The sequence below is a fragment of the Trichoderma aggressivum genome (genome assembly GCF_033847375.1).
Source record: "Trichoderma aggressivum f. europaeum strain CBS 100526 chromosome Unknown scaffold_027, whole genome shotgun sequence".
NCBI lineage: Eukaryota > Fungi > Ascomycota > Sordariomycetes > Hypocreales > Hypocreaceae > Trichoderma > Trichoderma aggressivum.
The window spans coordinates 331,331-344,677 of NW_026946393.1; the positions used below are offsets into that span (position 1 = coordinate 331,331).

A 13,347-nucleotide genomic window follows, 5' to 3' on the forward strand; every position below is an offset into this window, starting at 1 on the left:
AAGTAGCTCACCAACCATGGCAAAGGGGAAATAAATGATTTATTTTTCGATTTGATGAAAGAAATGAATTGAAGAAGAAACGAGACAAATCATGCAATATCTGTCAACAGTTTTTCCAGATTTTTTTATTTTATTCTGCGCATCTATCTGATTTCTAGCTCAATACTCCTAATAGTGCCAGATACAATTCCCCAGAGACAGTTGGTTATACTCTCAGGAGTCAATGGTAAGCTGATCAGAATTTATCTTGAACAGGTTTCTTACATTAAACATGCTGGCAGTTACTGTTACGCTCGTTCTCGAGTCGATTCCAAAATGTACTCTGTATATTGCGCCAAATGCTGCCGAGATCTGGAAATATACCCATCCAAGCTACCAATTTATATCCACAACACCATACAACTCACATCGACTGCCTTTTTTTTTTTGGTCTCCCCCTTGCGTGACATTTCCTGACACGCCAATCCACACTTTGCTTTATTATATACTCCCCTCCCAAATTACTGCAGCATGGCATCCAAGCTCTCGCCAAGCACGCCCTCAATCTTGACAATCCATCTGTGAGTCTCTCTTTCAACCACCTCATCGTCATCTTCCTGCAGCTCGCTGATTCTAGGAAGCATTTCATGCAGCATCGAGAGCCATTCCTCGCCGAGTCGATCCGTCAACGCCTGCTCGCACTTGACAGCCGCCAACCTGATTGCTGCCTTTTCTGATCGAAGATGCTTGAGCAGCGCCGAGTTCAGTTCTTTCTGGTGAGCCTGCGAGTCTGCCGCTGCCGCAAGCTCCACGGTTGTGGGAATCAGGGCTTCCTCGACGTTGACCAATGCAGCGTGGGCGTATTGCTCCATCAGCACAGGGGCAATTGCTCCAAAGTGCGATGGCGCTTGCCAGAAGTCGTCCTGATCATGCTCGAAGCATTTGGCCAGTGTGTTGAGAACGCGGCTCCAAAGCTGTTTTTCGCCGCCAACCTTGACATCGACGCTGCTCAGAATCTTGATGGCATCCTCCAACACGTACGTGGCATAGTTGGTCACAATCGACTTGAGGTTCTCGAAGAATGACTGCAAGAACCCGTAGACACTGTATCGTCGGGCTGCCAATCCAGCCTTGTCGTCCTTGGGGAGCCCTGTGCTAGACCATTCGACAAGCTGCACGAAGATGGGTCTGAAGGCGGCATCGTTGAGCTTGTAAATCATCTTCAGCGCCTTGTCATTCATCGACTCCTCCAGGGCAGTGACACGAGCAAGCGTTGCATCGCTGGTCTCGCCTTTGGCCAGTATCTGCCTTCGCAAGTCGAATGCCTTTAGCAAGATGCTGGACAAAACTCCGGCGTTCTTGGTAACGGCCGACTTGGGGTGCTTGTCGATGGCCATTCCCAGCATCTCGATGTACTCAGACGTAGCCTGTGTTCCCAAAGTTAGTGCCCTGTTATCTTCTCCAAAACCCATCATCTTATTGTCACATCTTACCGTAAAGCCGTTGGATGTGGCGCTGTCCCAGTTCAGGTCCAAGCTTGTGAAGATCTCCTTCGCTTCCAGTTTCTTCGCAAGGAACTCGCGGCATCCAAGACGGGCCTCATTGGTTTCCGCATCAAGCTCGGCCTCCGCTGACTTGTTGGAAACTTCCAAGATCCGGCCAATGTAAGTGGAGAGCATGTACGGCAGGTGTTCAGCAAGAGCGCTGATGAATCCGAAGCCGGCAGAGTGAAGCTCCTCATCTCGTGTATCCTCTTGTAAGCTTTGGTTGAGATAGGCAACTGCCCGAGGAATAGCAATGGGCAAAACCGGTACAATGGCGTCTTGCAGCACGTCGACGAGAGAGGTGAGGCACAAGAGAGCCATGATACGAAGCTGCTTCTCGTCTTGGCCAAGGCAGTGTTCTCCGGCAATTGTTGATGCAGCCGCAACCACAGCCTCGATATCCTTCTTGCCATACTTCTCAGCAATCTTATCAACACAGGTGACGGCGGTATGCTTGTAGCGGATATCGCTGGACTCCCGGATCGCCGCCGTGAGCTGTGGCAGGAAGGTGAGCAAGGCTGTCCTTGACGCAGGATCCGTGTTGCTTTCCGATCCCACACGGAGTTCCAACGCGCGAAGGACCTTTTGGCGTAGGTCAAGGTTGGGTCTGTCGAGCAGGCTCTCCACGGCCTTGATGAATTCACCAATTGACAGGAGGTTCAGCAGGTTGGAAAGTGCATTGCCGCATCGGCTGTGCAGGCTCTTGTTCGATTTGACCGTGTCCGCGAGTACCAGAACGTCCTCAAGCAGAGTCGCATAGAGTTGGCGGACCTCTGACGTTTCCATATCATCTCGGTCGGCAAGCTTGCTAATCTGTACCTTGAGCTTTCGGTTTGCCAAGAGGCTCGGTAGCACGGAAAGCTGGCGAAGGGCAATCTTTTCAACGTCCTTTTCTTCCTCTTCATCACCGCTACCAAGCAGAACAAGCGACAAGGAAGGTTTGGGCTTGAAAAGATCAGAAGTGAGGTCGAGCAATTTGACCAGCGTCTCCAGCTGGATTTCGATGGTGAAATCATTGAGAAGATTCAAAATAAACTGGAGCAAGTCGTCGTTGAGTTCATAGCGGTCGACGAGCATGCTCACCAGCGTGAATAAGAAGTCCTTGGGTCCCATGGTCTCAACCAGTGCTACGAACAGGCCGTGCCGTCGGTGCACCGGAATATGCTCGTAGGCCGTCGTGAAGCTGACCAGAATGTCCGAGGCACCGGCAACGGGGCTCTTCTGACCTTGCCGCAGCGACTCAATCAGCGGAGGCACGACCTCCTTGATTGTCTGCGCTACGACGTGAGCAGAGTAGTCGTCGCTCTGGCGAAGCACCGATGTGCCCATGAAGGTGAAGATGGGCATGACGCTGTGAAGCACCAGGTGCGGTGCGATAGTGGCCAGGTTTGCAATCAGCAGCAGCGCAGCGTTCTGGACTACAGGGCTTGATGACTTCTGGATGCAGCTTACGAGCAAGTCTCCGTAACCGCCAGAGCTGTCCACCTTGAGATTCTTGTTGGCCTTGTACGCTGGCATCATGGCCAGAAGACTGCGTAGGATCAGGTTCTGCAGGTATCCCAGCTCTGAGCCGACGACAGTCCTAAAGTGTTGAAGCTCGGATAAAGCTGTGAACAGACCGTCCAGCAGCTCAGGATGTGATACGGGATCCGAGCTGTCGACGATTTGCAGAACAAAAGTAACCTTGCGCAGCGCACGGCTCAGCTCGGGAGTAACCTGGGTGTTCAGACCGCGGTTGGCATCGGAAGAGCTTGTTCGCCTTCGCTTGTTAGGAGGAGGCTCAGTAATCATCTTGGTGCCCGTCTGAATCGAGTCCAAGAAGAAGGATAAGATATCTGTCGTCAGGGGCACGGACTTGAGAAGATCCGCAGCCTCGGCCGGGATGACGGATTCCGTATTTTCGGAAGCTGCCTCTGGTTCTTGAGACAGCTCCAGGAACTGTTCCGCCACCATAAACTTCATTTCGTCCTTCATCGAACCCCACATCTTCTTGATTCGGGAGAAAGCCGCCCGAATAAGGCCTGGCCTTTCGCCGCTTGTAGCGTCCTTCAACAGTGTAAACACAAATTCCAACCCGGCAGCGTCGCTGGGAACAATAATGTCAATGAATTGAGAATCCAAGATGGACTTGTCCAGCTGTTGAGAGAGGCAGATCTCTGTCGCCTCGGAATCCGCCAAGCCAGCCCAAGACTGCAAAGCAGGTAGGAGAAGCTGTGTCCTTGTCACGTTGGAGACACCGCGGATTTCGTTCAGGGATTTGAGAAGTCTACTCTTCACTAGCAGTAATGGAGTCGAAACAATATGAGAGGCGAAGAAGGTTAGCAGCGCCTGTCTGCCGGACTGGGATAGGTGATCTTTCTTGTCCAGAGATGGCTCAGGGGCGAGTTGATATTTGCCGCTCTCGATGGCAGATTTAAGAACGGCAGAGATGTGGTCCGGGTCCATGACGCACTCTTCAACTGCTGGCAGAAGCTGGAGGTGAAGGAACCTGGCGGCAACATCTACGCCCAGGGCTGCAACATCCTTGGATTTGAGCTTTCCATAGAGAGACTCGGCTCCCCATGCCGTTACTGATTGCTTAGCAAAGGGAGGCTTGCATAGCCCAGCTGCTACGGTAATGAGATCTGCTGCTGCTTGGCGCACTCGCTTGGAAGGGTCACCCAGAGCCGCAACACTGTAGGGGATAAGGGCCTGTACATCCACCGTAGACCCTTGTGCAGCCTTTAATCTGTTCCGAACCATATCCAATGCCGCCGCGCGCGCCAATGCTGGATATAGTCCGCACCAGATCCTAATAAAGAAGCTACAGTATGTGCAGTCTGCCAAGGCCGACTCCCGTTTGAGCTTGGGGAACTGGTCCAGCTGGGCAAGAAGTTCCGATTTTCGTGGAGTCTGGTCGGAGACGATGGACACAAACAAATCACTGAGGCTAACAAAGGCTGCATCATCTTCCGTTGAGAGAGACGAAGCGAGAGACTCGGAGATGTTGGCCACCTCGGCGAGGCGTGCCTCGGGGTCCTGTGATTGGGCTTGAGCAGCGGCGTCACCTGCTTCGTCTTCTCTCGAGGTGGATTCAGGAAGCTTCCTTGTGCGGAATACGAGGTCCAGCTTCATTTCCAGCTCCTCGATATCGAATTTGACCTCGTTAATGACCAGTTGGATAACCTCGCCCGACGATCCAGTGGTTTGAGACAGAGATATCAGGGTAGATCCGACATCCCTTCTCAGAGAACCGTCCTTGTCGTTTTCGTCGTTGAGCTCGTGAGCCGTTAAGAGCAGTGATTTGAAAATGACAGACACCTGCTTGTCCTTTAAGATGTTGCTGCCCAGGATCGTGGTGATTGTTGCAAGGCCTCGCGAATCGCCCTTCTTTACCAGTCTTTCGACCAGTGCCAAGCATAATCCGTTTGCCAACTTATCTACACGACGCTCCTGGCCAATTTCGACGAGAAGACCACCAATATCTTGCACCTTCATAAGCGCTCTGGTAACTTTGCTGCTCATCTGTTTTGCGGATCGGAACTGAGCGAGGATGGTCAAGCAGACTAGGCCGGGTCGAACGGTGTCGGCAGTCCAGCCGTGAACGAGCTGCTGCATCAGCGCGGTAACAGCATTATCGTGCAGATCGCCCTTTGAGACGAAGACGGCCACAGCCATGTAGGAGGCAATTTGAAGGTTGGGGACCTTTCTCATGACGAGCGATTCGGCGAAGATGGGGCCTAGTCTATGCAACAACGCCTGGCTGCTGTCGCTCTGCACCGCAGCTCGGCCAGACTTTGTGCGATCCAGGATTCCGCTCACGGCTTCGGTTACGAGCCCGCCCCAGAAGGTGATGAGGGCGGGATACTGATAGCCTTTCCGGCATGATTCGAGAACGTATTCAGACACGGCAGTTACGAAGTCGACGTGGTGGATGGCCTGGTGAACAAAGATGGATCGGGGAGGTGGCGTGAGAGATCGAATATAGGGATCGAGGAATCGGAACTGGCTTGGAATCTTCGGGGGTAGAATGGATAGGAGAGTTGCAAATGCGGTGATGGAATGATATGGCAAGAAGGTCATGAGCAGAATTGACGTATTATCCACATGAACGCTACAGATGGGTAGACGGGTCAGCTAAACTCCCATTCAACTTGAGGGGAGACGGCAATTGATTCGCCTTAGTGATAGACGCACTTGAATCGTCGAACCAGCCACTCAATGGCCTTGATTGCGGGCATCAGTCTCAGCCGACTTCCCACAAGCCTGAGGAAGGCCTCGATGTGACGGTCCAGCTCTTCATTCTCAGCGATTGTGAGCTGGTTTCGGTCTTGGTTCTGGCTCTCTTCGCTGAATAGTGTTGATTGGAAGGCAGTGAATCGACTGTCTAGCTGGCAAAGCTCTTCAAAGCCCTGGTGGCATGTCGCATACAGAGTTTGATAGCTCTGGGCAGCCGCAACTCGAGGCTCCCAGATCAGAGACTTTGAATGGGCAGCCTTTTGCGCTTTGATATCCAAACTCGACTTGGAGTTTGCGGCAACCTGCGCCAGCTGCGCAGCAAGCGAGGTCGCCATTATGTCGAAATTCGAGGCTCCAGGTCGGAAAACGGGCTCGAGGTGGGAAAAATCAGGAACGCGGCGTTCTTGACTGTAGCGCCTTGAAGCCTGTTGAACTTTTTTTTTTTTCAAGACCTGGAAAGTTGGCGGAGACTGGCTGATAATTTTCTTATCGATAACGCCGCACTAACAACTTAGTTGGCTGCAGAATGTACTCCACGTCCAATCACGTGGCTGGTGTCATCCATCTTACCACTAAATTTGGAGCACCAGCGATTACACTAAGACATCCATTACTCCGTGCAGTACGGAGCAGGTTACCTGTAGTGCTGGAGATCAATGACATTAGCCGTCTGGGAACTCATCTTTTGGCGCACAAGGCTTGTCTTCGATTGTATGTGCGATGGTGCATTGTATTGGAAGCATGAGTGAGCGTGGTTGATTTTACCTATTTCTTCAGCTGGCTAAGTACTACGGGGTATGAAGCTTTCGTCGTTACGGCTGGATGTTCAATATCAAGTCTACTTGGAGGCATTATTATTCTACTTGACTGAATTACCAACTGAGGCAGGGTTTGCATATCTGAGTTACTCCATACCATTATATGGTGCCGTGTGTTCCATTGCATTTATATCCGACCAATTGGAGATTGATAAAAGCAGCAAAATGGCAAACCTCGTTATTCGGTGAGATTCAAGTGGGGAGCAGGCTACTATTGATATAAGCGCGGCGATACTCCTCCGTAGAGTCCTAACAGTTGAACCCCCCGCATCTTCGTACATACCAATTCTGCCGCATCTACAATTTTCGAGGAAAAGAGATTTCCCTGGTGGTGTATGTGGCAAAATGGCGGTATGTGACAAAACCACTCGGGTAGTTTCTGTGGAAAGCTCACTGGGCATAGAAACCGTATCCTCAAGTTATCCTCCTGGGGGACTCTCTGATCGAATTTACGGCTCTCACCCTGAGCGGTTTCTCGTTCCAGTCGGCTCTTCAAACACGTAAGACCTTCAAGCGCAGGACTCGCTGACATAGAGTGGGATGTCTAACCAAGAATCTACAGGGCTGATACGACGCTTCGACGTGGTTAACCGCGGCTTCTCAGGATGGAACACAGCAAACGTGGTCAAGTATTTGCCCGAGATTTTCTCAGAGCCATCTGATTCGTCACCAAAGATTGCGTATCTGGTGAGTGCAAATGCAAAGAGATGAAGTCTTACCCATCAAGAGTATATGATGCTGATGAGCGGGGGAAACCACCAGCTTGTTCTCTTGGGCGCAAATGACGCAGTTCTTCCTCTGGAGACTACCTCGCAACATGTCCCCATTGAAACATACAAAGAGAACTTGAATAAGATCATCAACGATGCTCGGGTACGGGCGCACAACCCCAAGATCCTGCTGGTGACGCCTCCTCCGGCGGATGAAATCAGGCTCAAGGAGTTAGACATGGCACAGGGCCACGCCCAAGCGATCCGAAGCTCGGCCGTATCTGCGTCGTATGCAGAGAAAGCCCGGGAGGTAGCCCGCGAGAACCCCGGCGTGGTTTTGATTGATCTCTGGCAGGCCATTATGGGCGAGGCGATTTCCCTGGCTCCCGGAGATTATCAGCCTGGAGGTCCGTGGCTGGGGTCACCAGAAAATGGGAAGCAGGGGGGCCTGGCCACGCTTCTTCCGGACGGACTTCACATGAGCGGAGAAGGCTACAAGGTGTTTTTCGACGAGATCAAGGCGCACATTGGGCAAGACATTGTTGCCGATGAGAGGGGAGACTATGTGCTGCCCGACTGGCGAGTGGTGAACCCTCCCAAGGTGGCTCTGGCTCCTCCTGTGCGCGTCTCCCTAGAATAGATGAACTGCTCATTACCGCCATACTTGTGATGCTATGGATATGTTGGTATATTAGATATCAAACAGATGGAGAGGGTAGACTAGTAGAGGATGCAGGTATAGATAGATCAAGACTAAATGGGTGATGCGCAGGACGGCAGAGTTGTCTGACGCAATGCATCAGATTTATACATGACATGAGATGAAATGCGCATTTATATCGAGCAATCTGATGTGCAGTATTCGGCTGAGAATGTACGTCATATGAAGGGAGGAATCATGCTGAATGCATGGATGGCATGGGACATGGGACACGAGCATGGAACATTTGTCAGTCAGAACCTGGAACCTGGACTTACAGGGCTGTCTGCGGGGAAGCGCCAGCTTACAGCCGGCCGCCTACCCGCTACGGCGCTGTAAGCAATGGCTGGGCTTGGCTGCCCTGCGCTGTAAAGGCCGCTGTTGGCCAATCGATAGCCTGTGCTCCCTGGTCATGAGTAGGTGGTGTTTTTCTCGGGTTGTGGAGAGACGCAACAACCTCGCATCATCCATCATCCATCATCCATCATCCATCCGCCTTGGACCTGAAACCGCGTGTTGTGCTTTGTGCTTGTGCTTGCCCTCAGCCGTTTACTGTATTTACCTCCATGTCCCGTCTGCACATGCACATGCACACGCACATGCACATGCCACAGCCCGCCAATCGATAAGCCCGTCTCCTTCTGCGGCTGTCCCTCTTCCGTCTCTCCTCTCCGCCGTCTCTGCTCCGACTCGTCGCCTCTCCCTCTCCCTCTCCCTCTCCAACGCCTCCGCTCAAACGGCCGGCCAGCTTCTTCAACGCTGCCCCCCTCTCGCCCACTCGCTCGTGCAGTTCCAACATTCCTACCGCCTACTGACTCAGCATATCCGTTGCCCGTTGGACGCTGCGCCCTCGTCGCGACTCTCCCTGCGATATACAGCACCTGCGCCTGACCAAGCAAACCGTCCAACTGCTCTGCTCCGTACGCATCCAACGTACACATACCGACATATATTCCGCCTCTGTATTCGGCTACTGCTTTGTCCTAGCCGCGTTATCGTATACACAAAATTTGTCCTGCACCTGTTATAAGCATTATACTCCCGCATACGAGGCCTCTTGGGCGTGGCTAAACCCACAATATTGGTGCCGCCTTGTGTCCGTGACGACACAGTATCTGCCCACGCGATCTCGCCGTCACTTGAACCATTTTTCGCTTCTATCGACGCATCCAATACCCAAAGTGCTCAAGCCTTGATTTCTACCCAGGCCATAGCGCACATTCTGCGTTATCGGCAGTGTGGCCCCGGGGTGTAGGGCAAGGAGATGTGGCCGACGAGGTTGACCGTGAACTGTTGATATAATCGAGGGAATAAATCCAAAAAGAGCCACGCACCAACAAACCACCTCTCAACGGCCGCCGAGTCGACTGTGAAGCCCAGGCTTACGATACTTGGCATCCTCTCGCTCTTTACCCCTGTGGCTTCAACGTTGTGCAACCCTGCCTGAACCCTGCTCTGTCTTCCTTTTGTTTCTTTGTGTCGATACCTAAGCTTAATATTTTTTCCCCCTTTAAACCCGCTGTTCAAGTTTACGCTCTCCCCTCCTAACGACTTGAACTTGTCTTTCTTCACCCTCACATGTCCCCTCAATCTCTTTGCTGAGAAGTCTTTTGGACATGGATCCCCGCTTTTCTGTCTCCCGGGACGAGCTATACAACCTGCAGATGGAGTTGAAGCAGGTCCAATATGCCCAAGCCAACCACGCAGAACGAATCGTGAGACTAGAGAAGCGTCAGGCAGACGACTCTGCGCTGAAATCTGTGTGGAACTCCCCGTTTCCAGGAGTTCTGGCCGGGACGCCACAGCATGGTGAGCCATGGCCCTCTACACTGTTTATGATGAAAGCATCTTGTTTTTCTTTCTACATCTACTAACAATAATGCTGTCTGTAGGGCCCGTCCAAATTTCCCAGAATGATGTATTTGACGACTTGGATGAGCAGGGAGAGCAGCTGCTGGGCTCTCTACACTTGGGACCTGCAGAGGAGGAACCAGTTCGGCGCGGTGGTGCGGCTTCGCGAGCAAACAGCGTCCGGTTTGACGAGAGCGCGTTGCACGGCTCGAGCTGGGGTGCCCAAAACAACCGTCACTCTGGAGACTTTGGCGCAGTCCGTCCCGGATATATGATGGAACGGTCCCTGTCGCACAAGTCAGACGGCAGGCATAGTTCGGCCGGGCACTCGGTTCACTCACACCATTCTGTAGCGTCAGGCCGAGCCAGTAGCATTGGCCTCGACACAAATTTTGCCACGGGCGATGAAGACGACGACGATTCCTCCTTTGACATGCCGGGGCTTCCAGCCTCCGTTTACGTCCTAGGAACGGTCCCTTCCATTGTTCGCTGTTGGCTGACCACGGATTACGCCCACGGAACGCTGCTCTATGCGGACATTTGCACTGGGTCGCAAAAGTCGACGATTGATTATTCGCTCGTAAAAGAGCTGGACTTTCTCAGCGAGTTCCACCGAGACGTCAATGGAGTTTACAGGGCCAGGTTGGATGTCTATCTTGCAGAGGCCGTCATCACACGCCATAGCAGTCGGTCAGACTCCGCTGCAGGCTCGGTTCCCTCCATGTCGGTTTGCTTTGAAATGTGCGGCAGTGAGCAGACGAAGCCGAACCAGGCGTCGAAGGCAGTCCGCATCTTCATCGGCAGCGATGCCCTGAGGGCACATGCGGCCGATATTCTCTTCTCTCAGAACACAATGGTGCTCTATAGCAACGAGCGAGACCGACTGCGAGTTCCCTTTATTCGCCCAGAGGACGAAGAGGTATTCCGCCACATAACCACCAGCAGCGCCGCCCCAGAACGGCCGAAGCTGAATGCCAACGCCGCACCATTCGTCTTTGGAGATGGTAGCCGGGCTGATGGCGAGGACAAGGCCGCGGCTGCACCACTGACCGCAACATCTACGGCGACGGCAACGACGCCTTCATCAGCAACGGCAACGACCAAAGAGTCGGGAAGCAGCGAAACAAGAAGCCAGGCCTCTCCCGCTACATCGCATTCCGAGCCTTCGGGCCGTGTTCGGGCGAATAGTGTTACCGATTACGAGGAGGAAAACGAAAAGTCTGGAGGAGACGCCAACGGCTCCGAGCGCCGACGAAGAGACGGATCAAGCGCGTCTGAAACTTCGCGACGAGGAACGTCGTCGGGCATCTGGGGCTCTTGGCGCAACCCCAACGGCAGCGGAGCGGATCAACGCGAGACTGGACCGCCTCTGAGCGGATATCAGCCCGCACCTCGGGGGCGCAACATGAAGGTGCTCAAGGCCCAGAAATCGGGGTCGTCGTCGGCACGCACCGGGGCGTCGTACGAACCCCCGCTTCCATCCAAGTCTGAGCTTGGCCGGCGGAAGAGCCAGGTGAGCATGAACGGTGAAAGTTCGACAGCTACGAATGGCGGCATCAGGTGGGGGGATATCAAGGGGCCAGCGACGCCAGGCGAGGCAAAAGGCGAAGCAGCAAAGTCCGGTTCCAGCTCCAGCGGCCGGGCGGCCTCGACTTCAGTGTCGTTGCCCAGGTCGGCGAACAACCCGATAGGAGCAGCGTCGGCCTTTCCTTGGATGACACCACCGGCGAAGCCTACCAAGACGTCGCCATCGGCAGAATAAAAAAACGCCCAGCAAGGATGGTTGCCCCCAGGGGTGTTGTGGATTTGAGCATCTACAATTCCTACGATGAACTGACACTCTGTGAAGTGATTGGTCTAGATTTTGACTTGGGCCTCGCAGCCGCGTCTATTGCTGTAGCTAGGAATTGAAACAATTCAGCGCCCTAATTCCTCGCAGATTTTCCAAACCTCGCTGTATCTAGGTACATACATGAGACTGGTGATGATGACTTGCCCCTGTGAATTAACTAACTGCCTCCTCCTTGATCTAAAATGAGGATGCGGCACGCGGCCGGAATGTTTTGAATACAAGTGTTGGAGCCAAACCGAATACAGAAACGAAACGAGAAAACAGAGGGCATGTTTTGCCGATTTAGATCTTGGAAGCAGGGGGTAGCACGCTCAGGACCTTGCTGGTGTCGCTGCTCTTGTTCTTGACGACGGTGATTAAGGACTTGAACAGGGGGTGTGAAGCATCGCCCAGGCACTCGTACATCCAGCTCTCGCTCGTGGTGACGACGATGCCCGGCTCGCTCCTCAGCCTGTCGAGGGCGATGGCGACCTCGCCGCGGTTGCAGGAGCTGACGCCGTCGGCGATGATGTAGGGGAAGTGGCCGGCGTCGCGCAGGTCGAGGGCGGTCTGGGTGATGCAGATGTGAGATTCGATGCCGACGAGGGCGATGCGGGATCCGGGCTGGAGGGCGGCGGCGACGGAGGGGACGAGCATGGAGAACTTTGTCTTGTCGTGGGGAGGAGAGGGGAGGAGGTCGGCGATGGCGGAGACGGTGGCGCCGAGTTTGGCCGAGGTTTGGGTGGTTGTGTGGACGGGGATGGAGAGGGATTGGGCGTAGGTGAGGAGCTTGATGGTGGTGGTGACGCTTTGTTTTTGTTGGTGTTGATGTTAGCGGGATGGATGGAGGCTTGGTGATGATGATGCCGGGAAGAGGGGAGTTGGGAGCTTACATGCTGTCGAATTCGTAAATGACGCTGCGGAACTTGTCCTGCATGTCACAGACACTGTGTATTGTCAGCCGAGGTTCTCACCATGGTCATGTCGTGATGGAGTGTTGGGGTCGAGATTTGCGATTGTCTAGGCGCGCGTGGCTTACAAGATGGCAGGGTTCTCTGTTTGAAGGAAACAGGGTCAGCTCTCTTCAATGACTCCCTTGAGATGAGTTTTGGACGACTTACTGAACCGCAATTCCGTGGTGGTTGTCATTTTGAGGGGAGATGGGAGAGAATGCGACAGAGAGAGGGGACGCAGATGTGGGAGATGTGAGGACGGGAGTATCACAGGGCGGAGAGTCGAGAGGGTCAAGGGTCGTCGAATGGGCATAGAGAAGACGGAAGAGTGAGGAGAAGCAGGATATAAGAAGAAGAAGAGAGGAGAAGAGAAGAGGAAGATGAAGTTGCTTGGTGGATGGTGGATGGTGCTATTGATTTTAGTTTTGGGGCCTTGAAGATCTGCCGGCGGGGAAAGGGAACGGAATCCGGGGCCGGTGGTGTTAGTCAGATGTCAGCCTTTGATAGAGATAAATACAAGTAGTAGATGGACAGATGGATGGATTAGTAGAGAGATGAGTCGTTTTAGAGGCATGACCTCATCGTTTCCCAAAAATGGAATTCGTATCTTCCTTGGTTTCTTTTTTTACGGCGAGAGTTGCAGCTTCGCTTCCTTTTCCACCTTCCCGGTGCGGCTTGCAGGCATCAATCAAATGACTTTTGATTTGATGATTTTCCATCCGAGACCGAGATCGCCCACCGAG

General features: G+C 53.2%; 4 protein-coding genes across 4 annotated transcripts; 2 read left to right on the plus strand and 2 right to left on the minus strand.

Moving 5' to 3' along the window:
- Window positions 1–500: 500 nt before the first annotated feature.
- On the minus strand, window positions 501–6,076 carry Triagg1_6743 (uncharacterized protein; the record flags this gene model as incomplete). The annotated part of the gene is made up of 3 exons (XM_062901401.1): window positions 501–1,406; window positions 1,473–5,616; window positions 5,700–6,076. The coding sequence occupies 3 exons, from the start codon at window positions 6,074–6,076 to the stop codon at window positions 501–503; spliced, it is 5,427 nt and encodes a 1,808-aa protein (XP_062754359.1).
- Window positions 6,077–6,904: 828 nt separating this feature from the next.
- Window positions 6,905–7,909, plus strand: Triagg1_6744 (uncharacterized protein; the record flags this gene model as incomplete). Its single annotated transcript, XM_062901402.1, has 4 exons — window positions 6,905–6,910; window positions 6,963–7,059; window positions 7,122–7,246; window positions 7,322–7,909. The coding sequence occupies 4 exons, from the start codon at window positions 6,905–6,907 to the stop codon at window positions 7,907–7,909; spliced, it is 816 nt and encodes a 271-aa protein (XP_062754360.1).
- Window positions 7,910–9,585: 1,676 nt separating this feature from the next.
- On the plus strand, window positions 9,586–11,731 carry Triagg1_6745 (uncharacterized protein; the record flags this gene model as incomplete). The annotated part of the gene is made up of 3 exons (XM_062901403.1): window positions 9,586–9,778; window positions 9,862–11,333; window positions 11,381–11,731. 3 exons carry the CDS (start codon window positions 9,586–9,588, stop codon window positions 11,729–11,731), a joined length of 2,016 nt encoding a protein of 671 aa, XP_062754361.1.
- Window positions 11,732–11,954: 223 nt separating this feature from the next.
- Window positions 11,955–12,800, minus strand: Triagg1_6746 (uncharacterized protein; the record flags this gene model as incomplete). The annotated part of the gene is made up of 4 exons (XM_062901404.1): window positions 11,955–12,459; window positions 12,545–12,598; window positions 12,691–12,706; window positions 12,773–12,800. 4 exons carry the CDS (start codon window positions 12,798–12,800, stop codon window positions 11,955–11,957), a joined length of 603 nt encoding a protein of 200 aa, XP_062754362.1.
- Between the last annotated feature and the right edge of the window lie 547 nt (window positions 12,801–13,347).